Here is a 27,075-nt window from a genome sequence, read left to right on the forward strand (position 1 = left end):
CCCGTAGCCACAAGGGCCATATCTAACTCCCTCTTAAATATAGCCAATGAACTGGCCTCAACTGTTTCCTGTGGCAGAGAATTCCACAGATTCACCACTCTCTGTGTGAAGAAGTTTTTCCTAATCTCGGTCCTAAAAGGCTTCCCCTCTATCCTCAAACTGTGGCCCCTCGTTCTGGACTTCCCCAACATCGGGAACAATCTTCCTACATCTAGCCTGTCCAATCCCTTTAGGATCTTATACGTTTCAATCAGATCCCCCCTTAATCTTCTAAATTCCAACGAGTACAAGCCCAGTTCATCCAGTCTTTCTTCATATGAAAGTCCTGCCATCCCAGGAATCAATCTGGTGAACCTTCTTTGTACTCCCTCTATGGCAAGGATGTCTTTCCTCAGATTAGGGGACCAAAACTGCACACAATACTCCAGGTGTGGTCTCACCAAGGCCTTGTACAACTGCAGTAGTACCTCCCTGCTCCTGTACTCGAATCCTCTCGCTATAAATGCCAGCATACCATTCGCCTTTTTCACCGCCTGCTGTACCTGCATGCCCACTTTCAATGACTGGTGTATAATGACACCCAGGTCTCGTTGCACCTCCCCTTTTCCTAATCGGCCACCATTCAGATAATAATCTGTTTTCCTATTTTTGCCACCAAAGTGGACAACTTCACATTTATCCACATTAAATTGCATCTGCCATGAACTTGCCCACTCACCCAACCTATCCAAGTCACCCTGCATCCTCTTAGCACCTCCTCACAGCTAACACTGCCACCCAGCTTCGTGTCATCCGCAAACTTGGAGATGCTGCATTTAATTCCCTCATCCAAGTCATTAATATATATTGTAAACAACTGGGGTCCCAGCACTGAGCCTTGCGGTACCCCACCAGTCACCGCCTGCCATTCTGAAAAGGTCCCGCTTATTCCCACTCTTTGCTTCCTGTCTGCTAACCAATTCTTCACCCACACCAATACCTTACCCCCAATACCGTGTGCTTTAAGTTTGCACACTAATCTCCTGTGTGGGACCTTGTCAAAAGCCTTTTGAAAATCCAAATATACCACATCCACTGGTTCTCCCCTATCCACTCTACTAGTTACATCCTCAAAAAATTCTATGAGATTCGTCAGACATGATTTTCCTTTCACAAATCCATGCTGACTTTGTCCGATCATTTCACCGCTTTCCAAATGTGCTGTTATCACATCCTTGATAACTGACTCCAGCAATTTCCCCACCACCGACATTAAGCTAACCGGTCTATAATTCCCCGGTTTCTCTCTCCCTCCTTTTTTAAAAAGTGGAGTTACATTAGCCACCCTCCAATCCTCAGGAACTAGTCCAGAATCTAACGAGTTTTGAAAAATTATCACTAATGCATCCACTATTTCTTGGGCTACTTCCTTAAGCACTCTAGGATGCGGACCATCTGGCCCTGGTGATTTATCTGCCTTCAATCCCTTCAATTTACCTAACACCACTTCCCTACTAACATGTATTTCGCTCAGTTCCTCCATCTCACTGGACCCTCTGTCCCCTACTATTTCTGGAAGATTATTTATGTCCTCCTTAGTGAAGACAGAACCAAAGTAATTATTCAATTGGTCTGCCATGTCCTTGCTCCCCATAATCAATTCACCTGTTTCTGTCTGCAGGGGACCTACATTTGTCTTTACCAGTCTTCTCCCTTTTACATATCTATAAAAGCTTTTACAGTCCGTTTTTATGTTCCCTGCCAGTTTTCTCTCATAATCTTTTTTCCCCTTCCTAATTAAGCCCTTTGTCCTCCTCTGCTGAACTCTGAATTTCTCCCAGTCCTCAGGTGAGCCACTTTCTCTGGCTAATTTGTATGCTTCTTCTTTGGAATTGATACTATCCCTAATTTCCCTTGTCAGCCACGGGTGCACTACCTTCCTTGATTTATTCTTTTGCCAAACTGGGATGAACAATTGTTGTAGTTCATCCATGCAATCTTTAAATGCTTGCCATTGCATATCCACCGTCAATCCTTTAAGTGTCATTTGCCAGTCTATCTTAGCTAATTCACGTCTCATACCTTCAAAGTTACCCCTCTTTAAGTTCAGAACCTTTGTTTCTGAATTAACTATGTCACTCTCCATCTTGATGAAGAATTCCACCATATTATGGTCACTCTTACCCAAGGGCCTCTCACGACAAGATTGCTAATTAACCCTTCCTCATTGCTCAAAACCCAGTCCAGAATAGCCTGCTCTCTAGTTGGTTCCTCGACATGTTGGTTCAAAAAACCATCCTGCATACATTCCAAGAAATCCTCTTCCTCAGCACCTTTACCAATTTGGTTCACCCAATCTACATGTAGATTGAAGTCACCCATTATAACTGCTGTTCCTTTATTGCACACATTTCTAATTTCCTGTTTAATACCATCTCCGACCTCACCACTACTGTTGGGTGGCCTGTACACAACTCCCACCAGCGTCTTCTGCCCCTTAGTGTTACGCAGCTCTACCCATATCGATTCCACATCTTCGCAGCTTATGTCCTTACTTTCTATTGCGTTAATCTCTTCTTTAACCAGCAACACCACCCCACCTCCCCTTCCTTCATGTCTATCCCTCCTGAATATTGAATATCCCTGAACGTTGAGCTCCCATCCCTGGTCACCCTGGAGCCATGTCTCTGTGATCCCAACTATATCATAATCATTAATAACAATCTGCACTTTCAATTCATCCACCTTATTACGAATGCTCCTTGCATTGACACACAAAGCCTTCATGCGCTCTTTTACAACTCTCTTAGCCCTTATACAATTATGCTGAAAAGTGGCCTTTTTTAATGCTTGCCCTGGATTTGTCAGCCTGCCACTTTTACTTTTCTCCTTAGTACTTTTTGCTTCTACCCTCACTTTACACCCCTCTGTCTCTCTGCACTGGTTCCCATTCCCCTGTTGTGAACTAACCTCCTCACGCCTAGCCTCTTTAATTTGATTCCCACCCCCCAACCATTCTAGTTTAAAGTCACCTCAGTAGCCCCCGCTAATCTCCCTGCCAGGATATTGGTCCCCCTAGGATTCAAGTGTAACCCGTCCTTTTTGTACAGGTCACGCCTGCGCCAACAGAGGTCCCAATGATCCAAAAACTTGAATCCCTGCCCCCTGCTCCAATCCCTCAGCCACGCATTTATCCTCCACCTCGTCGCATTCCTACTGTCACTGTCGCGTGGCACAGGCAGTAATCCCGAGATTACTACCTTTGCGGTCCTTTTTCTCAACTCCCTTCCTAGCTCCCTATATTCTCCTTTCAGGACCTCATCCCTTTTCCTACTTATGTCATTGGTACCTATATGTACCACGACCTCTGGCTCCTCACCCTCCCACTTCAGGATATCTTGGACACGATCAGAAATATCCCGGACCCTGGCACCAGGGAGGCAAACTACCATCCGGGTCTCTGGACTGCATCCACAGAATCGCCTATCTGACCCCCTTACTATCGAGTCCCCTATCACAACTGCCCTCCTCTTCCTTGCCCTACCCTTCTGAGCTACAGGGCCAGACCCTGTGCCGGAGGCACGGCCACTGTCGCTTCCCCCGGGTAAACTGTCCCCCCCAACAGTACTCAAACAGGAGTACCTGCTGTTAAGGGACACAGCCACCGGGGTACTCCCTATTACCTGACTTTTCCCCTTCCCCCTCCTAACCGTGACCCACTTGTCTGCCTCCTGTGGCCCCGGCGTGACCACCTGCCTGCAACTCCTCTCTATCACCTCCTCACTCTCCCTGACCAGACGAAGGTCATTGAGCTGCAGCTCCAGTTCCGTAACGCGGTCCCTTAGGAGCTGCATCTCGATGCACTTGGCGCAGATGTAGACGTCCAGGAGGCTTGGAGACTCCAGGGCCTCCCACATCCGACACCGAGAACAGCAAACTGCCCTCACACTCATACTGCCCCTCTCCTCAAATAACAACAGAAAATGAATGCCAAACCTTCCTTGCCTGTTTCCGCCTAAGCCCGTTGAGCCGAAGCCCTTAAGTCTTCACTCTGCTCCCGGCTCACTCCGCAGCCCGCAAACTACACTGCCCGCTCTATGAGGCTATAATAGTCACAGAAATTTCAAAATATATGTAGGTTGGGAAAATCAGGTTGGTAAAGGACCTTAAGAGAGTGAATTTGTTGAATGCCTATGAGACGGCTTTTTGGAGCAGTTTGTCATTGAGCCTACTACGGGATCAGCTATACTGGATTGGGTGTTATGTAATGAACTGGAGGCTATTAGGGAGCTTAAGGTTAAAGAACCCTTAGAAGCCAGTGATCACAGTATGAATGAGTTCAACTTGAAATTTGATAGGGAGAAAGTAAAGTCTGATGTAGTGGTATTTCAGTGGAGTAAAGGGAATTACAGTGATATGAGAGAGGAGTTGGCCAAAGTAGATTGGAAGAAGCTGCTGGCAAGGATGTGAGCAGAGCAGCATTGGCTTCAATTTCTGGAAGAAATGAGGAAGGTGCAGGACAGATCTATTCCAAGCACAAAGAAATACTCAAATGGCAAAATAGTACAACCGCGGCTGACAAGGGAAGTCAAAACTAATGTAAAAACAAAAGAGACGACACATAACAAAGTAAAAATTAGTGGGAAGGTAGAGGATTGTGAAGCTTTTTAAAACCTAGGGGGCAAGTAAAAGAATCATTAGAAGTGAAAAGATTAAATATGAAAGCAATCTAGCAAACAATATCAAAGTGGACAGTAAAAGCTTTTTCAAGTATATAAAAAAATAAAAGAGAAATGAGAATAGATATAGGACCACTAGAAAATGAGACTGGAGAAGTAATAATGAGGGACAAGGAGAAAGCAGATGAACTAACTCAGTATTTTGCATCAGCCATCACTGTGGAAGACACTAGCAGTGTGCCAGGCTTGAAGGGTGTGAGAGAAGAGAAGTGAGTGCAGTTACAAGGGAGAAAGTGCTCAAAAAGCTGAAAACCTGAACATAAGTCATCTGAACAAGATGAACTGCACCCTAAGGTTCTGAAAGAGGTAGGGGTAGAGGTTGTGGTGTCATTAGTAATGATCTTTGAAGAATCATTGGACTCTGGCATGGTTCTGGAGGACTGGAAAATTGCAAATGTTACTTCCACTCTTTAAGAAAGGAGGGAGGCAGCAGAAAGGAATTTATAGGCCAGTTAGCCTGACCTCAGTATTTGGAAATATGTTGGAGTCAATTGTTAAGTATGAGCTTATGGAGTACTTGGTGACACAGGACAAGATTGGACAAAGTTGGCATGGTTTCCTTAAGGGAAAAATTTGTCTGATGAACCTGTTGGAATTCTTTGAGGAGATTACAAGTAGGATAGGAGAGGTGTATGCAGTGGATATGGTGTATTTCGTAAGGCCTTTGACAAGGTGCCACACAATAGGCTGCTTACCAAGTTAAGAGCCACATGGTATTACAGGAAAGTTACTAACATGGTTAGAGCATGGGCTGACTGGTAGGAGGCAGCGAGTGGGAATAAAAGGATCCTTTTCTGGTTGGCTGCCAATGACTATTGGTGTTCCACAGGGTCAGTGTTGGGATTACTTCTTTTTATGCTGTATATCAGTGATTTAGATGATGGAATAGACGGCTTTGTTACCAAGTTTGTAGTTGATACGAAGATTGGTGGAGGAGCAGGTACTGTTGAGGAAACAGGAAGACTACAGAAGGACTTGGACAGATTAGGAGAACGGGCAAGAAAGTGGCAAATGAAATACAATGTTTGAAAATGGATGGTCATGCATATTGGTAGAAGAAATAAGTGTGCAGATTATTTTTAAAACAGGGAGAAAATCCAGATATCTGAGATGCAAGGGGACTTGGGAGTCCTTGTACAGAAAATCCTAAAAGTTAACTTACAAGTTGAGTTGGTGTTGAGGAAGGCAAATGCAATGTTAGAATTCATTTCAAGAGTTCTGGAATATAAGAGAAGGAATGTGATGCTGAGGCTGTATAAGGCACCTGGTGAGGCCTCACCTTGAGTATTATAAACAGTTTGGGCCCCTCATCAAAGAAAAAATATGCTGGCATTGGAGACGGTTCAGAGGAGGTTCACAAGGTCCACCAACAGGTCAACAGAGGATGCCATCTCCACGGCACTTCACTCTGCCCTGACCCACCTGGATAGCCCCAACTCTTACGTCAGAATGCTGTTCATTGACTTTAGTTCAGCATTCAATACTGTGATCCCCTCCAAGCTGATCACCAAACTTCACCAGCTTGGTATCAGCATATCCCTCTGCAATTGGACCTTGGACTTTCTGACTAACAGACCCCAATCAGTTAAGTTAGACAACCTCTCCCCTTCCACTCTCACCCTGAACACCGGCGTGCCTCAAGGCTGTGTGCTGAGCCCTCTTCTGTACTCCCTTTTCACCTATGACTGCGTTCCTGTACATGGTTCTAACTCCATAATCAAGTTCGCAGATGACACCACGGTGGTTGGTCTGATCAGAGGGAATGACTAGACGGCCTACAGGGACGAGGTCCAGCACCTGGCCGCGTGGTGTGCCGACAACAACCTGGCCCTTAACACCCAGAAGACCAAGGAGGTCATTGTGGTTTTCAGGCATGCCAGGAGTCACACTCATGTCCCCATCTACATCAACGGAACTGCAGTGGAGCGTGTATCAAGCTTCAAATTCCTTGGTGTCCACATTTCCGAGGATCTCACCTGGTCCCTGAACTCCTCCATCCTGATCAAAAAGGTGCAACAGCACCTTTATTTCCTGCGGAGCATGAAGAAAGCTCACCTCTGTCCCAGGATACTGACTGACTTTTACTGCTGTACCATTGAGAGCATACTCACCAAATGCACCTCAGTGTGGTATGGCAATTGTCCCGTATCGGACCGCAAAGCACTCCAGTGTGTGGTAAAAACTGCCCAGCAGATTATCGGCACCCAATTGCCCACCTTTGAGAACATCTACCATAAACGCTGCCTGGGCAAGGCGAAAAGCATTATCAGGGATGCATTTCACCCTAACCATGGACTTTTTACTCTCCTCCCATCTGGTAGGCGCTACAGGAGCCTCCGCTCCCGCACCAGCAGGCACAGGAAGAGCTTCTTCCCTGAGGCTGTGACCCTGCTGAACCTCACATCACAGCGCTAAGCAGTATTGCACCCATATTGTACTGTCTCAGTACTTTTATATTTGTGTGCTGTAGCACTTACTTTTTATTCACAGTTACTTTGTAAATAACACTATTCTTTGTACTTCTGGTTAGATGCTAACTGCATTTCATTGGCTTTGTATCTGTACTTGGCACAATGACAATAAAGTTGAATCTAATCTAATCTAATCTAAACAAGGATGATTCCAGGAATGAGAAGCGGAACAAGTGCTACACATGCCCTTACACTTCCTCCCTTACCACCATTCAGGGCCCCAAACAGTCCTTCCAGGTGAGGCAACACTTCACCTGTGAGTCGGCTGGGGTGATATACTGCGTCCGGTGCTCCCGATGTGGCCTTTTATATATTGGCGAGACCCGACGCAGACTGGGAGACCGCTTTGCTGAACACCTATGCTCTGTCCACCAGAGAAAGCAGGATCTCCCAGTGGCCACACATTTTAATTCCACATCTCATTCCCATTCTGACATGTCTATCCACGGCCTCCTCCACTGTAAAGATGAAGCCACACTCAGGTTGGAGGAACAACACCTTATATTCCATCTGGGTAGCCTCCAACCTGATGGCATGAACATCGACTTCTCTAACTTCCGCTAAGGCCCCACCTCCCCCTCATACCCCATCTGTTACTTATTTTTGTGCACACATTCTTTCTCTCACTCTCCTTTTTCTCCCTCTGTCCCTCTGAATATACCTCTTGCCCATCCTCTGGGTCCCCACCCCCCCCCGTCTTTCTCCCCGGACCTCCTATCCCATGATCCTCTCGTATCCCTTTTGCCAATCACCTGTCCAGCTCTTGGCTCCATCCCTCCCCCTCCTGGCTTCTCCTATCATTTTGGATCTCCCCCTCCCCCTCCAACTTTCAAATCCCTTACTAACCCTTCCTTCAGTTAGTCCTGACGAAGGGTCTCGGCCTGAAACGTTGACTGCACCTCTTCCTAGAGATGCTGCCTGGCCTGCTGCGTTCACCAGCAACTTTGATGTGAGTTGCTTGATTCCAGGAATGAAAGTTTTCATAGGAAGAACTATTGATGGCCCTTGGGTCTGTACTCACTGGAATTTAGAAGGATGTGGGATGGGATCTGATTGAATGCTTTCAAATATTGAAAGGCCAAGACAGAGTAGATGTGGAAAGGATGTTTCCCATGGTGGAGGAGTCTAGCAAGAGGGCATTGCCTCAGGGTAGCAGGGCGCCCATTTAAAACAGAGATGCAGAGAAATTTCTTTCACCAGGTGGTGGTGAATTTGTGGAATTTGTTACCACAGGCAGCTGTGGAGGCCAGGTCGTTGGTAATATTGAAGGCAGAGATTATTCATTGGCCATGGCATTAAAGGTTACAGGGAGAATGCCGGAGAGTGGAGCTGAGAAGGAAAAAAAAGGAAAAAAAGCAGATATAAAGAAGAGAAGGAAAACTCTTGAGCTTTTCTTTCCTTTGCTTTCTCTGAGTGAAACTTCTCAAATGGTAGATGAAATACAGTGTCGGGAAGTGTATGGTCATGCACTTTGGTAGAAGAAATGAAAAGGTTGACTATTTACTAAATGGATAGAAAATACAAAAAAACTGAGGTCAAAGGGACTTGGGAGTCCTTGTGCAGGATTCCCTACAGGTTAATTTGCAGGTTGAGTCTGTATTGAGGAAGGCAAATACAATGTTAGCATTCATTTCAAGAGGACTAGAATATAAAGCTAGGATGTAATGTTGGGACTTTATAAAGCACTGGTGAGACCTCATTTGGAGAATTGTGAGCAGTTTTGGGCCCCTTATCTTTGAAAGAATGTACTGAAACTGGAGAGTTCAAAGCAGGTTCATGAAAATGATTCCAGGATTGAATGGCTTGTCACATGAAGAGTATTTGATGGCTCTGGGCCTGTATTCACTACAATTCTGAAGAATGAGGTGTGACCTCATTGAAACCTAGTGAATGGTGAAAGTCCTTGATAGAGTAGATGTGGAGAGGATGCTTCCTCTGATGGGAGAGTCTAAGACCAGAGGACACAGCCTCAGAATAGAAGGGCATCCTTTTAGAATGGAGATAGGGAGGAAATTCTTTAGCCAGAGAGTGGTGAATCTGTGGAATTCTGTGCCAGGGGCAGCTGTGGAGGCCAAGTCTATCTATATTTAAGGCAGAGGTTGATAGCTTCTTGAATGGTCAGGGTATGAAGGGATACAAGGAGAAGGCAGGAGATAGGGTCTGAGTGGAAAATTGGATCAGCTATGATGAAATGGTGGAGCACAGACTCGATGGGCCAAATGGCCTAATTCTGCTCCTATATCTTATGCCTTACGGTCCGAGGTAAAGTTTCCCAGGGGTTAAACCCATGGCTAATATCGGTTGTACCATCTTGGTGAAGCAGAGCTGAACGTTAGACTGTAGTCGTGTTTCAGGCAACTGTGTTTCTGTCCACAGGCAAACCACCGCACACGGCAACAGGAACCCTGGAGATACATATCACCGAGGTGAACGATTATGCACCAGTCCTGCACCCGCAGGTGGCTTTTGTCTGCAGTCAGTCAGCAGGGATGGGGGGAGTCATCGTTTGGGCAGATGATGCTGACCTGGACCCACATGCCAAGCCCTTTCATTTTGAGATTGTTCCTGAAAATTCCCAGATTTCCCAGAACTGGACAGTACAGCTCCTCAATGGTACGTGCTTGACAAACTACAGAGGTGGGTGACAGGTCCATCCCTCAGTAATGAACACCCACTTGGCTGAGAGCAGCCGTCACTGCAAGAAAGGGAAGCAATCAGATTAACTTCTACCTCAGCACAGGAGTCCACCACTGTTCAGTACAGAAACAAGCCCCACCCTCAGTCAACTTGTGCTGCTCCTGCAGTGGGAATGTGAGACGGGACGGTGTAAGGGAGCTTCCACTCTGTGTCTGACCCCGGGAGTGTGTGATGGGACAGTGTAGAGGGAGCTTCACTCTGTGTCTGACCCTGGGAGTGTGTGATGGGACGATGTGGAGGGAGCTTCACTCTGTGTCTGACCCCGGGAGTGTGTGATGGGACAGTGTGGAGGGAGCTTCCACTCAACATCTGACCCCGGGAGTGTGTGATGGGACAGTGTGGAGGGAGCTTCACTGTGTCTGACCCTGGAGTGTGTGATGGGACAGTGTGGAGGGAGATTCACTATATCTGACCCCGGGAGTGTGTGATGGGACGGTGCAGAGGGAGTTTCAAATCTATATTTGACTCCAGGAGTGTATGATGGGATGGTGTAGAGGGAGCTTCACTCTGTGTCTGACCCTGGGAGTGTGTGATGGGATGGTGTGGAGGGAGCTTCACTCTGTGTCTGACCCTGGAGTGTGTGATGGGATGGTGTAGAGGGAGTTTCACTCTGTGTCTGACCCTGGGAGTGTGTGATGGGATGGTGTGGAGGGAGTTTCACTCTGTGTCTGACCCTGGGAGTGTGTGATGGGACGGTGTGGAGGGAGCTTCACTTGACGCCTAACTCTGGGAGTATGTGGCGGGACGGTGTGGAGGGAGCTTCACTCTATATCTGACCCTGGGAGTGTGTCATATAGTCACAATGGTTACAGTGGGTGATTTCTGGGGATGGTGGATCCTCCTCCCCCAGGGAATTGACTGTTTTATAGACAGTAATAATCATATTTTAATTTGAATTTGTTCACTGTGTTGTAAATATTTAATGTTTGTATTTTGTGTATTATTGTGTAAATAAACTTTTGTAGCTTTGTAAAAGAAAAATGGACAAGTCCAGGCTGACCACATTGTCCAGCTTGTCAGTGCCAATTCCTTGCATTCAGCCCATATTCCTCACGCTCCTCAACTCCATGTACATAGAGATGACTCTGTTGTACCTGCCTCAGCTACTTCCTCTGGCAGTTCGTTCCATGTAGTCACCACCCTCTGAATGAAAAGGTTGCCCATCAGGTTAATCTTTTCCCTATATCCTAAGGTGTTGCACTTTGGGAGGACAAACCAGGGTAGGACTTACACAGTGAGCGGTGGAACACTGAGGAATGTGGTAGGATAGAGGGAACTAGGAGTATAGATCCATAGTTCCTTGAAAGTGGCCCCCAGGTATATAGAGTTGTAAAGGAAGCTTTTGCCACTTTGGCCTTCATAAGTCAAAGTACTGAGTATAGGTGTTGGGGTTGTATGTTGAAGTTGTACAAGACATTGGTGAAGCCTAACATGGAGCATTGCGTGCAGTTTTGGTCACCTACCTGCTGGAAAAATGTCAATAAGATTGAAAGAGTGCAGGGAATTTACATGGATGTTCCCAGGACTTGAGGATCTGAGTTTTAGGGAAAGGTTGAATAGGTTAGGACTTTATTCTCTACAGCAAGGGTTCCCAACCTTTCTTTTTATGCCATGGACCCCTACCATTAACCAAAGGGTCTGTAAACCCCAGGTTGGGAACCCCTGCCCTAGGCCATAGGAGAAGGAGGAGGAGAGATTTAATAGAGGTACGCAAAATGATGAAGGGTAGGGTAAATGCAAACATGCTTTTTCCACTGAGGTTGGGTGAGAATAGAACTAGAGGTCATGGTTTACGGGTGAAAGGTGAAATGTTTAAGGGGAACATGGGGGGATCTTCTTCACTCAGAGGGTGGTGAGAGTGGAACGAGCTGCTGGTGCAAGTGGTGGATGCAGGTTTGATTTCAATATTTAAGAGAACTTTGGATAGGTACATGATGGGAGGGGTGTGGAGGGCTTTGGTACAGGTGTAGGTTGATGGGACTGGCATGGACTAGAAGGACCTGTTTCTATTCTGTGACTTTGTGAGCTATGCCCCCTAGTTTTCATCTCCCCTACACTGGGTCAAAGACTGTGACTGTGCACCTTATCCCTGCCTCTCGTCATTTTAAAATTTCTATAAAGTTGCCCTTCATTCTTCTGTGTTCCCAGGCTGACTAACCTCTCCCTCACTCGATTAAAATCTATTTGCCACGCCTCAGCCTAATTCCCCAAATGATCAAGATGCCCTTGTAATGTATGAAACCTTCTTCACTATCAACAACACCTCTCAATTTTGTGTAATTCACATCCACATCATTTATATAAATAGAAATAACAAGGGTCCTAACACTGCTCCCACCCTGTTTCTTGGAATGGAGACACTGGCCTCCATTCCAAGAAACAAGCTTCAACCACCACTCTCTGCTTCCTACCTCCAAGCAATTGGGAATCCACCTAACCAGCTCGTTCTGGATTCCATAGAACCTATCCTACCATGCGAGACCTTGTCAAAGGCCTTGCTAAAGTCCAAATAGACAACCGACTGCCTTACTCTCATCTTCTTGTTTACTTTTTCAAAAAACCCTAACAGGTTCTTCGAGCACAATTTCACACACACAAAACCATGCTGGTTGCTCCTAATCAGACGCTGTCTATCCAAATGCTGGGTGATCCTGTCCCTCAGAATTCCATCCAGTAACTGATGTCAGGCTGATCATCCTGTAGTTAGCTGGCTTGTCCTCGCAACCCGTTTTCATACATTGGCATGACATTAGCCACCTTCATATCTTTGTGACCTTCACCAGTGACTAACAATGAAGTGACGCAACTATCCCCACAATTTCCTCTCTAGCCTCCCACAAATCGCTCAGGTCCCGGGGACTATCCATCGTAATGTGCAGTAAGGCTGCAATTATTACCTCCTTGAACACATCTGTTTGTTTACTACATCTCTTCAGCAAACTCCTCAGTAAACTTCGAAGAGAAATATTCAGTAAAATTCTCCCCAAAAGCCTGCAGTTCGAGCCTTAGGCGACCCAGCTAATCTCTAAGGGAACCAACTGTCTCCCGAGCCACCCTCTTACTCTTAATATTGCTATAGAACCTCAGGATTTGACCCATTTGGACTTGTCTTCCAGATCCACCTCATATCCTCTCTTCGCCCTCTCTCTCCTGATACCCCCTCTCTCCAGTTCAATACTCTGCCTTTCTATTTTATTCTGCAAAGTATACGATCTAACATATTTCATGTTATATTCCACCTGGCCTAGTCTTGCCTTTTCACTCCCCATCCTCTCACCCTCCTCACAGCCACACCCTCACTGACATCAATGAATATACCATCCTCCTCCAACTTGTGATCTGGTTTGTCCCAGTGCAAATCCTTGACACAGCCTGATGACCCACAAATGGCTGGTTTATTCCAGCTTTCTGTCCAGTAGCCAGTGCTCAGCCTGTCCAGGATATTACCATCAATACTGTGTGTCTTAATGCTCTTTCATAATCATAGACCTTACTGCAGGCTTCTGAAAGTCCACTGCTCTTTGTAAGGCCTGCATATGCAGGCTGCTCCCAGTTTCCCCCCAGCTAACAGGAGTCACCTGTCACTTGTTTCCAACTCATCACCACAGCCTATTTAAACCCAGCTCTCATCCACAATCTTTGTTCATTCATATCTTCCAACTAACCTCAATCAGTTGCTCCTAGCCTTCAGTTATCTTGTTCCAACCTGTTCCGCTTCTGCCCACAGACAAAACCGCTCACCTCCTTACCCAGTGAACCCTCTCTGAACCACCTCTGACATCCAATGGGGATTGGGGGGTGTAGTCTCACAGCTTCCCTACCTCCATACTCCAGCCCTCGAGTAGGCCAGCAATCCATTCGCCTCCCTTCTGTGTCGAGCATTAGGACCCCAAATCGCTTGGTGCTGCAGCTTTCTGTATTTTTCTCATTGCCCGTTAGCAACAGGGTATCAGGTGAGAGGTGATCTGACGAGTAACTTAACCCAGAGGGTGGTTTGTCTGTGAATGAGCTGCCAGGTGAAGTGGCTGAGGCAAGTACACTGGGGTGGGCTGAAGGGCCTGTATGACTAAGGAAACAAGCTACTTACCCTGCTTAAGACTGGTCCACCCCAGGTGTCCAGACACAGCTGCCCTGCTGGGGTAAAGCCGAGAGGCCTCTGAGCTCGGAGCCGGACGGGGCAGACTGGCAGTGCCAATGTGCCAGTACCAGGTTGCAGCTCACTCCCAGGTTTGGGTTCAGAGTTTCATCAGCAAGAGTTTCCACCTAGCAACAGCAGCACCTCTCCCCTGTCGGACTGCCGGGAATCACTGAGGGAATATCCCTCGTTGTCATTGCTGTTTCTCCACAGACACCCATGCCAGGCTGGGAATGCACTGGGACGTTTCTGAAGGGACTTACAGTGTGCTGATTCAAGTCAGTGACTCTGGAGAGCCACGGATGAGCCAGGAGCACAGCCTGAATGTGACAGTATGTCGCTGCGCCGGCGATGAGGAGTGTTCGCCAGGAGCAGCTGCTGTGCTTGGATCCCGTGCGGGCCTGAGTTTTGGGGCCTGGATGGTGATTCTCAGCAGCGTCCTGCTCTTATTGTGTGAGTATCACCTCGCTCATCTTCCCCCGTCTCCCTCTCATTATACCAGATATCTTCCCTCTCCACTCTGTAGTCTCGACTCGAAGCATTGATACTTTCTCTGTACTCACAGATGCTGTTTGACCTGCTGAGCTCCTCCAGTAGTTTGCATTATTGCTCCATCAATAGTCTGTTGTAGCAGTTTTTACTTTTCCAGGCTGGTGGGATTGCCCATGGACTGTATCCTGCTGCCTTCCTATTGGTAAATCTTTGTCAATGTATCCACAGTGTTGTAGGGGTGAAAGGGCAGGCCAACTCTGAGTGGAGACATGATCTTACTTGAGGTGGGAGAAACAAGGCAGCTTCGTGTCCTGGCGCCTGATTGTGGATCAGAGGGCTGCCGCGATGGGAGCCTTCCTCAGGCCACCTATCACTGCTGGTCCATCCTGGTCATAGTGTTGACGTCTCTCCTTTCTCACACTTCCAGTTCTTATCCTGCTGGTGGTGGTCACAGACTGGCTTCACCGGCAACTCCATCGCAAGGGACTCCTGACGGTGTCTGAAGATGATATCCGGGACAATATTTTGAACTACGATGAACAGGGAGGAGGAGAGGAAGATCAGGTTAGTGGACAGTTCCAACACACCACAGTCCAGTATCCACAGTCATTACCCAGTATGACCCGTGAGTTACTGAACACATCAACTAGTAAAACTCTCAGGTAGATCAATGTCAGTGACATCCCTGAACTCATAAATGAAAGTGTGGAACAGTGGCTGAGGAGAAAAGTGATTTCAAACCCCCCCACCCCCTTCACAGGAGCAGGAAATGCCTTCAAGCCCCTGCAACCCACTATACCATTGAAACATCCAACCACATCATTTTAGCTCCTGCTTGATGCTGAAGAAAGAAACACGGCCCAAAATGTTGACTCTTTATTCCTCTCCATTAATGATGCCTGACCTGCTGAATTCCTGCACCATTTCCGTGTGCCGCTGCTCTAGTTCCCTGTTCTCCAACTAACCCCCCCCCCCGCCCGTGGCCTTGGAACATATCTAGTGACTCTTCTGGTCTCTGAGCACAGAATTCCAAAGATTCCCCTCATTCCTGTCTGAAATTACATCAGCATAGATGCCCTCTGTCATCAGCTCTGAATCTAACAATGAAGTCATCCCTCAGTTTTCAGACTTCTTTGTCCTAACACTCCCTTTCGAGGAATGCAGAACACCACCACAATGAGGGGCCACCATAAACAGGGGGGTTAAGATAAGAGATAAGGTCAGTGGTAACAGGCTTTCCCCCAGGGTAGGGGAAACCAAAACTAGGGGGACATAGATTTAGGGTGGGAGCGGAAAGATCGAAAACGGGTCTGAGGAGCAATGATTCCACACACAGGATAGTGAATATAGGAAACAAGCTGCCACAGGAAGTGTTTGGGGCAGGTAAATAAGAAGCCCTTGGATGGGTGCAAGAAGCAGAGGGCTTGAAGGGCTGTGGAGTGAACGCAGGAGATTAGACTAGCTGGGTGGCTGCCATGGTTGGCATGGACCCATTGGGTTAAGGGCCTGTCTGCAAAGTGTCTCTATGACTCTATAAACCCTCCCATAGAAAGAGACGAGAAACATCTGCAGCACTGACAAATCCTCCAAACTGTTAAAGCCCATTTTCCGCACCACAATGGCCACTGATCTGCCTCACAAGACACCATGTGACCCAGTGATTCCTGTGACCTGGTAAAGACAAATCCCTGTGACTCAGTGATTCCTGTGACCTGGTAAAGACAAATCCCTGTGACCCAGCGATTCCTGTGAACTTGGTAAAGTTCCATCACTCTGACCCAGTGATTCCTGGAAACTTGCTAAAGTTCCATCCCTGTGATCCAGTGATTCCTGTGAACTTGCTAAAGTTCCATCCCTGTAACCCAGTGATTCCTGTGAACTTGGTCTTTCAATCCCTGTGACCCAGTGATTCCTGTGAACTTGCTAAAGTTCCATCCCTGTAACCCAGTGATTCCTGTGAACTTGGTCTTTCAATCCCCGTGACCCAGTGATTCCTGTGAACTTGCTAAAGTTCCATCCCTGTATCTAGTGATTCCTGTGAACTTGCTAAAGTTCCATCCCTGTAACCCAGTGATTCCTGTGAACTTGCTAAAGTTCCATCCCTGTAACCCAGTGATTCCTGTGAACTTGGTCTTTCAATCCCTGTGACCCAGTGATTCCTGTGAACTTGCTAAAGTTCCATCCCTGTAACCCAGTGATTCCTGTGAACTTGGTCTTTCAATCCCTGTGACCCAGTGATTCCTGTGAACTTGCTAAAGTTCCATCCCTGTAACCCAGTGATTCCTGTGAACTTGGTCTTTCAATCCCCGTGACCCAGTGATTCCTGTGAACTTGCTAAAGTTCCATCCCTGTATCTAGTGATTCCTGTGAACTTGCTAAAGTTCCATCCCTGTAACCCAGTGATTCCTGTGAACTTGCTAAAGTTCCATCCCTGTAACCCAGTGATTCCTGTGAACTTGGTCTTTCAATCCCTGTGACCCAGTGATTCCTGTGAACTTGGTTGTTCCATCCCTGTGACCCAGTGATTCCTGTGCACTTGGTCATTCTATCCAGTGACCCAGTGATTCCTGTGATCTTGGTCTTTCAATCCCTGTGACCCAGTGATTCCTATGAACTTGCTAAAGTTCCATCACTCTGACCCAGTGACTCCTGTAAACTTGGTCTTTCAATCCCTGTGACCCAGTGATTAACATAAGAATATAAGCAATAGGAGCAGGAGTAGGCCATCCGGCCCATCTAGCCTGCCCTGCCATTCAATAAGATCATGGCTGATCTGTCCATAAACTCAGCTACATATACCTGCTTTTTCCCTGTAACCCTTAATTCCCTTACTATGTAAAAACCTGTCTCACTCTTTCTTAAATTTATTTAGTGAAGAAGCCTCAACTGCTTCCCTGGGTAGAGAATTCCACAGATTCACCACTCTCTGGGAAAAACAGTTTCTCCTCATCTCCGTCCTAAATCTTCTCCCCTGAAACTTGAAGCAATGTCCCTGTGAACTTGGTAAAGTTCCATCACTCTGACCCAGTGATTCCTGAGAACTTGGTAAAGTTCCATCCCTCTGACCCAGTGATTCCTGAGAACTTGGTAAAGTTCCATCACTCTGACCCAGTGATTCCTGTGAACTTGGTAAAGTTCCATCCCTGTGACCCAGTGATTCCTGAGAACTTGGTAAAGTTCCATCCCTCTGACCTAGTGATTCCTGTGAACTTGATAAAGTTCCATCCCTCTGACCCAGCGTTTCCTGAGAACTTGGTAAAGTTCCATCACTCTGACCCAGCGTTTCCTGTGAACTTGGTAAAGTTCCATCCCTCTGACCCAGTGATTCCTGAGAACTTGGCAAAGTTCCATCCCTCTGACCCAGTGATTCCTGTGAACTTGGTAAAGTTCCATCACTCTGACCCAGCGATTCCTGAGAACTTGGTAAAGTTCCATCCCTCTGACCCAGTGATTCCTGTGAACTTGGTAAAGTTCCATCACTCTGACCCAGCGATTCCTGAGAACTTGGTAAAGTTCCATCACTCTGACCCAGCGTTTCCTGAGAACTTGGTAAAGTTCCATCCCTCTGACCCAGTGATTCCTGTGAACTTGGTAAAGTTCCATCACTCTGACCCAGCGATTCCTGAGAACTTGGTAAAGTTCCATCACTCTGACCCAGCGATTCCTGAGAACTTGGTAAAGTTCCATCACTCTGACCCAGCGATTCCTGAGAACTTGGTAAAGTTCCATCACTCTGACCCAGCGTTTCCTGAGAACTTGGTAAAGTTCCATCACTCTGACCCAGCGTTTCCTGAGAACTTGGTAAAGTTCCATCACTCTGACCCAGCGATTCCTGAGAACTTGGTAAAGTTCCATCACTCTGACCCAGCGATTCCTGAGAACTTGGTAAAGTTCCATCACTCTGACCCAGCGTTTCCTGAGAACTTGGTAAAGTTCCATCCCTCTGACCCAATGATTCCTGTGAACTTGGTAAAGTTCCATCACTCTGACCCAGCGATTCCTGAGAACTTGGTAAAGTTCAATCCCTCTGACCCAGTGATTCCTGTGAACTTGGTCAATTCCCATCATCGCATGGACCTCAATCCTGAGAACAAACTTGCTCTTTGCAAGTTCATGTGGAGCCTTATCTTTTTATTTTGCTCATTGACTACCCACGCCCAACAAATGCATGCAGGCTTTTTATGATAATTCTTATCCAAGTTCCTGCTAATTTTGTGTCTGCTCATTGTTTCTAGAATATTCCCACTGCTGAGGTTAAATTGACTTCTTTCATTTACTGAATTAATCTCTGCAGGCTTTCACTCTGGGCAGTGGGTAGGGATAAATCTCCCAGTTCCCAGGCACCTCCCCTGAATCTGGATTTGGATATCTGGGAAAATGTTGAGTCTGAGGAGGGGTATTGGAAAGAGACAGGGACCGAGGGAGAGAGAGAGGAGGAAACAGGGAGTTCAGAGAGAGGATGATAATGAGGTACTTTTAGTAACAGTACCAAATACTCCATGATCTTGTGTATATTGAAGACCGAGGAAAAGTGAACTCGTAAATTCTGCGTCTCTGGTGGAACTATTTCTCATCACCTATCCTCTTCCTGATCAACTGCAGTTCTAATGAAGTGAAATTGGCCTAAAACGTTAACTCTGATTTCTCCCCACAGATGCAACCCAAAACTTGCTTTATAAAAGTGAAACAGGAAAGAGTATCAGTATTCAGATGGTCAGGCCGGCTGGTGGCGTAGCGGCATCAGCGCCAGACTTTGGAGCAAAGGCCCCCGAGTTCGAATCCAGCCAGCTCCCTTGCACGCTTTCCATCCGTGCTGGGTTGAGCGTTGAGCTAGCAACTCAGCCTCAGAAAAAAAATAAGAAAGCCTGCTAAAAAAAAAATACCGTCATGACGGCGTCCTGATGACTCCACTCGGAGTTAAGGGCTTAAAATAAAAATAAAAAATACTCAGATTGTCAGGCTCCAACTGCGGAAAAGCAGATAACATTTCAGTCTAGACCATAAGACATAAGAGCAGAATTAGGCCATTTGGCCCATCGTGTCTGCTCTGCCATTCCATCATAGCTGATTTATTATCCCTCTCAATCCCATTCTCCTGTCTCCTCCCTCTCTTGATGTCCTTACTAATTAAGAACCCTTCAGCCTTTGGTATAAATATATCCAATGGCTTGGTCTCCACATCCATCTGTGACAACAAATTCCACAGATTCACCAACCTCTGACTAAAGAAATTCTAAATACTAAAGGGACCTCCCTCTACTCTGAGGTTGTACCCACTGGTCCAAGACTCCATCCACTTTAGGAAACACCGTCTTCATGTTCATTCTAGACTTTTCAATATTCAATAGGTTTCAATGAGACCCCCCCCCCATTCCTTTCATTCAGACTCGTGCTGATTAGAAGGTTGCTCCACTGAAATGCATGTATTAATTATGCCTGATGTAACTGATGTCTGAACACTGAGCCTGGAGTTCCCTGGGTATGATTCCGTGTGCCGGGGGAGCTACAGAGGGATACAGGTTTCCTGTGAACACAGTGTTAGCAGTGCAGTCTCTAGTAACTGTTGGTCCCTCCTAGGATGCCTATAACATCGACCAGTTGAGAAACCCGGATGAAATTCTGCCCCAGACCCCAAACAGAGGAAAGGAACCGATCAGAAGAGATGCCCCCTTCACTTACGGGCAGCCTCGCTATCCCAGGAAGCCTCCGACTGACCCGTATAACATTGCGGACTTCATCAATGAGGTGGGTGACCCTGTGGCCCAATCGGTAGGGCTGAGTTACTTTCTACAAGCTGTAGATACACCAGCTCCGGAGGAATCTCCATTGTTCCATCAAGAAAGAAATCTTCTCAGCCGAAATTAAGGAATTTATTCCAATTAAAGTATTCAGACCGTGTAGCACTGCTCAGATCTGCGTATGACTAGGTGTTCCTGCATACCACTGTTTCAGACCCGTGTATCAATCCAGTCCACGTATCACCAGGTGTTCCAACATTTCACTGCACCAGCTCGTGTATCACTGCACCAGTCCACGTATTATCACATCTGACCCGTGTATCACTGCACCAGTCCACGTATTATCACATCAGACCCGTGTATCACTGCACCAGTCCACGTATTATCACATCTGACCCGTGTATCACTGCACCAGTCCACGTATTATCACATCTGACCCGTGTATCACTGCACCAGTCCACGTATTATCACATCAGACCCGTGTATCACTGCACCAGTCCACGTATTATCACATCTGACCCGTGTATCACTGCACCAGTCCACGTATTATCACATCTGACCCGTGTATCACTGCACCAGTCCACGTATTATCACATCAGACCCGTGTATCACTGCACCAGTCCACGTATTATCACATCTGACCCGTGTATCACTGCACCAGTCCACGTATTATCACATCTGACCCGTGTATCACTGCACCAGTCCACGTATTATCACATCTGACCCGGGTATCACTGCACCAGTCCACGTATTATCACATCTGACCCGTGTATCACTGCACCAGTCCACGTATTATCACATCTGACCCGTGTATCACTGCACCAGTCCACGTATTATCACATCTGACCCGTGTATCACTGCACCAGTCCACGTATTATCACATCTGACCCGTGTATCACTGCACCAGTCCACGTATTATCTCATCGGACCCGTGTATCACTGCACCAGTCCACGTATTATCACATCTGACCCGTGTATCACTGCACCAGTCCACGTATTATCACATCTGACCCGTGTATCACTGCACCAGTCCACGTATTATCACATCTGACCCGTGTATCACTGCACCAGTCCACGTATTATCACATCAGACCCGGGTATCACTGCACCAGTCCACGTATTATCACATCAGACCCGTGTATCACTGCACCAGTCCACGTATTATCACATCTGACCCGTGTATCACTGCACCAGTCCACGTATTATCACATCTGACCCGTGTATCACTGCAGCAGTACACGTATTATCACATCTGACCCGTGTATCACTGCACCAGTCCACGTATTATCACATTTGACCCGTGTATCACTGCACCAGTCCACGTATTATCACATCTGACCCGTGTATCACTGCACCAGTCCACGTATAATCACATCTGACCCGTGTATCACTGCACCAGTCCACGTATTATCACATCTGACCCGTGTATCACTGCACCAGTCCACGTATTATCACATCAGACCCGTGTATCACTGCACCAGTCCACGTATTATCACATCTGACCCGTGTATCACTGCACCAGTCCACGTATTATCACATCTGACCCGTGTATCACTGCACCAGTCCACGTATTATCACATCTGACCCGGGTATCACTGCACCAGTCCACGTATTATCACATCTGACCCGTGTATCACTGCACCAGTCCACGTATTATCACATCTGACCCGTGTATCACTGCACCAGTCCACGTATTATCACATCTGACCCGTGTATCACTGCACCAGTCCACGTATTATCACATCTGACCCGTGTATCACTGCACCAGTCCACGTATTATCACATCTGACCCGTGTATCACTGCACCAGTCCACGTATTATCACTTCGGACCCGTGTATCACTGCACCAGTCCACGTATTATCACATCGGACCCGTGTATCACTGCACCAGTCCACGTATTATCACATCGGACCCGTGTATCACTGCACCAGTCCACGTATTATCACATCTGACCCGTGTATCACTGCACCAGTCCACGTATTATCACATCTGACCCGTGTATCACTGCACCAGTCCACGTATTATCTCATCGGACCCGTGTATCACTGCACCAGTCCACGTATTATCACATCTGACCCGTGTATCACTGCACCAGTCCACGTATTATCACATCTGACCCGTGTATCACTGCACCAGTCCACGTATTATCACATCTGACCCGTGTATCACTGCACCAGTCCACGTATTATCACATCAGACCCGGGTATCACTGCACCAGTCCACGTATTATCACATCAGACCCGTGTATCACTGCACCAGTCCACGTATTATCACATCTGACCCGTGTATCACTGCACCAGTCCACGTATTATCACATCTGACCCGTGTATCACTGCAGCAGTACACGTATTATCACATCTGACCCGTGTATCACTGCACCAGTCCACGTATTATCACATTTGACCCGTGTATCACTGCACCAGTCCACGTATTATCACATCTGACCCGTGTATCACTGCACCAGTCCACGTATAATCACATCTGACCCGTGTATCACTGCACCAGTCCACGTATTATCACATCTGACCCGTGTATCACTGCACCAGCCAACGTATTATCACACCTGACCCGTGTATCACTGCACCAGTCCACGTATTATCACATCTGACCCGGGTATCACTGCACCAGTCCACGTATTATCACACCTGACCCGGGTATCACTGCACCAGCCAACGTATTATCACACCTGACCCGTGTATCACTGCACCAGCCAACGTATTATCACATCAGACCCGTGTATCACTGCACCAGTCCACGTATTATCACACCTGACCCGTGTATCACTGCACCAGTCCACGTATTATCACATCAGACCCGTGTATCACTGCACCAGTCCACGTATTATCACATCAGACCCGTGTATCACTGCACCAGTCCACGTATTATCACATCTGACCCGTGTATCACTGCACCAGTCCACGTATTATCACATCTGACCCGGGTATCACTGCACCAGTCCACGTATTATCACATCTGACCCGTGTATCACTGCACCAGTCCACGTATTATCACATCTGACCCGTGTATCACTGCACCAGTCCACGTATTATCACATCTGACCCGTGTATCACTGCACCAGTCCACGTATTATCACATCTGACCCGTGTATCACTGCACCAGTCCACGTATTATCACTTCGGACCCGTGTATCACTGCACCAGTCCACGTATTATCACATCTGACCCGTGTATCACTGCACCAGTCCACGTATTATCACTTCGGACCCGTGTATCACTGCACCAGTCCACGTATTATCACATCTGACCCGTGTATCACTGCACCAGTCCACGTATTATCACATCTGACCCGTGTATCACTGCACCAGTCCACGTATTATCACATCTGACCCGTGTATCACTGCACCAGTCCACGTATTATCACATCTGACCCGGGTATCACTGCACCAGTCCACGTATTATCACATCTGACCCGTGTATCACTGCACCAGTCCACGTATTGTCACATCTGACCCGGGTATCACTGCACCAGTCCACGTATTATCACATCAGACCCGTGTATCACTGCACCAGTCCACGTATTGTCACATCTGACCCGTGTATCACTGCACCAGTCCACGTATTATCACATCAGACCCGTGTATCACTGCACCAGTCCACGTATTGTCACATCTGACCCGTGTATCACTGCACCAGTCCACGTATTATCACATCTGACCCGTGTATCACTGCACCAGTCCACGTATTATCACATCTGACCCGTGTATCACTGCACCAGTCCACGTATTATCACATCTGACCCGTGTATCACTGCACCAGTCCACGTATTATCACACCTGACCCGTGTATCACTGCACCAGTCCACGTATTATCACTTCAGACCCGTGTATCACTGCACCAGTCCACGTATTATCACACCTGACCCGTGTATCACTGCACCAGTCCACGTATTATCACATCAGACCCGTGTATCACTGCACCAGTCCACGTATTATCACATCTGACCCGTGTATCACTGCACCAGTCCACGTATTATCACATCAGACCCGTGTATCACTGCACCAGTCCACGTATTATCACATCTGACCCGTGTATCACTGCACCAGTCCACGTATTATCACATCAGACCCGTGTATCACTGCACCAGTCCACGTATTATCACATCAGACCCGTGTATCACTGCACCAGTCCACGTATTATCACACCTGACCCGTGTATCACTGCACCAGTCCACGTATTATCACATCTGACCCGTGTATCACTGCACCAGTCCACGTATTATCACACCTGACCCGTGTATCACTGCACCAGTCCACGTATTATCACATCAGACCCGTGTATCACTGCACCAGTCCACGTATTATCACATCTGACCCGGGTATCACTGCACCAGCCAACGTATTATCACATCTGACCCGTGTATCACTGCACCAGTCCACGTATTATCACATCTGACCCGTGTATCACTGCACCAGTCCACGTATTATCACACCTGACCCGTGTATCACTGCACCAGTCCACGTATTATCACATCTGACCCGGGTATCACTGCACCAGTCCACGTATTATCACACCTGACCCGTGTATCACTGCACCAGTCCACGTATTATCACATCTGACCCGTGTATCACTGCACCAGTCCACGTATTATCACATCTGACCCGTGTATCACTGCACCAGTCCACGTATTATCACATCAGACCCGTGTATCACTGCACCAGTCCACGTATTATCACATCTGATCCGGGTATCACTGCACCAGTCCACGTATTATCACATCAGACCCGTGTATCACTGCACCAGTCCACGTATTATCACATCTGACCCGGGTATCACTGCACCAGCCAACGTATTATCACATCTGACCCGTGTATCACTGCACCAGTCCACGTATTATCACATCTGACCCGTGTATCACTGCACCAGTCCACGTATTATCACATCTGACCCGTGTATCACTGCACCAGTCCACGTATTATCACATCTGACCCGTGTATCACTGCACCAGTCCACGTATTATCACATCTGACCCGTGTATCACTGCACCAGTCCACGTATTATCACATCAGACCCGGGTATCACTGCACCAGTCCACGTATTATCACACCTGACCCGTGTATCACTGCACCAGTCCACGTATTATCACATCAGACCCGGGTATCACTGCACCAGTCCACGTATTATCACATCTGACCCGTGTATCACTGCACCAGTCCACGTATTATCACATCTGACCCATGTATCACTGCACCAGTCCTGTATGTCGCTCTGCGTGGTCTCACATGTCGCCCCACCAGTCTCGCATATCACCAGGTGTTCCTGCACATCACTGTACCAGTCCTGCATGTCATCTGTGTAGTCTTGCGTATCACTCCGCTGATACTTCGTATCGCACTACCAGTCCACTGGAGCATGCGTTGCTCTGGGCTCTGCTCTCGTGCTCACCAACACCTCTGTTTTGTGCAGGGACTGGATGCAGCTGACAATGACCCAAATGCTCCTCCATACGACACGGCACTGATCTATGACTACGAAGGCGAGGGCTCTCTGGCTGACACATTGAGCTCCATCACATCCCGGGCCTCGGACTCTGACCAGGATTATGACTACCTTAGTGACTGGGGCCCTCGGTTCAAGAAACTGGCGGACATGTATGGTGGTGTTTAGCTCAGAGCCTCAGACCCACTGAGATACACAAAACCACCAAAACACAAACCTACCAAGAAACACAGACCCACCAAGAACCACAGACCCAGACTCACTGAGAATCACAGACCCAGACCACACCAAGAACCACAGACCCAAGACCACTGGGGAACACAGACACAGCCCCACAGCCACAGAGAAACAGGGTCCCCAAACCACACTGCTCCTTGGGGCTCTAAGTAACAGTGTTGTCGGCAACACAAATGTCATGCCTTTCCAAGTCGCTACTTTTCCGATGCTTCCGCTCTGATAACACGTGCCCTCCCTCCAGCACGAGACCAGGTCGAAAGGGATGTCAGTGGGCAGAAATCTGCGATCACCGGGACCTCTGCGGCAGGGAGAGATGGGAAGAGACGGAGAGATGAGTGAGGGGGTAGGTGGCAGTAAGAGAGACTGGAACAGCGTGGACGGAGAGAGAGAAACAGTGAACAGGGTGTCAGAGATGGATTCCGAGCAGAGAGGGAGGAAGATCAAAAGCATTTTAGTAAGTTGTTGAGGCTGGTGGAGCACAACGGCTGAGGAGGTGACTGCAGGTTAGAAGGTATGTGGTTCACGCCTGCGGTTCAGAGTGTGAGTGTGGGGTTCAGTGTGTGAGACGTGGGGTTCAGAGTGTGGGTGTGGGGTTCAGTGTGTGAGTGTGGGGTTCAGTGTGTGAGGTGTGGGGTTCAGTGTGTGGATGTGGGGTTCAGTGTGTGAGTGTGGGGTTCAGTTTGTGAGATGTGGGGTTCAGTGTGTGGATGTGGGGTTCAGTGTGTGAGACGTGGGGTTCAGTGTGTGAGTGTGGAGTTCAGTGTGTGAGTGTGGGGTTCAGTGTGTGGGTGTGGGGTTCAGTGTGTGAGATGTGGGGTTCAGTGTGTGAGTGTGGGGTTCAGTTTGTGAGATGTGGGGTTCAGTGTGTGGATGTGGGGTTCAGTGTGTGAGATGTGGGGTTCAGTGTGTGAGTGTGGAGTTCAGTGTGTGAGTGTGGGGTTCATTGTGTGAGTGTGGAGTTCAGTGTGTGAGTGTGGGGTTCACTGTGTGGGATGTGGAGTTCAGTGTGTGAGTGTGGGGTTCACTGTGTGGGATGTGGGGTTCAGTGTGTGAGTGTGGGGTTCAGTTTGTGAGATGTGGGGTTCAGTGTGTGGATGTGGGGTTCAGTGTGTGAGGCGTGGGGTTCAGTG

At 47.7% G+C, this 27,075-nt stretch overlaps 1 protein-coding gene across 2 annotated transcripts in view; it reads left to right on the forward strand.

Annotated features, from left to right (window-relative positions):
- Nucleotides 1-26,513, forward strand: part of cdh15 (cadherin 15, type 1, M-cadherin (myotubule)) — a 110,060-nt gene extending 83,547 nt beyond the window's left edge. For both annotated transcript variants that reach the window (XM_072280056.1, XM_072280055.1), the window contains exons 10-14: nt 9,566-9,802; nt 14,235-14,474; nt 14,941-15,077; nt 20,091-20,258; nt 25,676-26,513. In XM_072280056.1, the coding sequence (XP_072136157.1) occupies nt 9,566-9,802; nt 14,235-14,474; nt 14,941-15,077; nt 20,091-20,258; nt 25,676-25,876 (983 nt within the window). In that variant the 3' untranslated portion in view covers nt 25,877-26,513. The remainder of the gene's footprint in view (nt 1-9,565; nt 9,803-14,234; nt 14,475-14,940; nt 15,078-20,090; nt 20,259-25,675) is intronic.
- Nucleotides 26,514-27,075: the final 562 nt, after the last annotated feature.

This window comes from Mobula birostris, chromosome 15, assembly GCF_030028105.1.
Source record: "Mobula birostris isolate sMobBir1 chromosome 15, sMobBir1.hap1, whole genome shotgun sequence".
NCBI lineage: Eukaryota > Metazoa > Chordata > Chondrichthyes > Myliobatiformes > Myliobatidae > Mobula > Mobula birostris.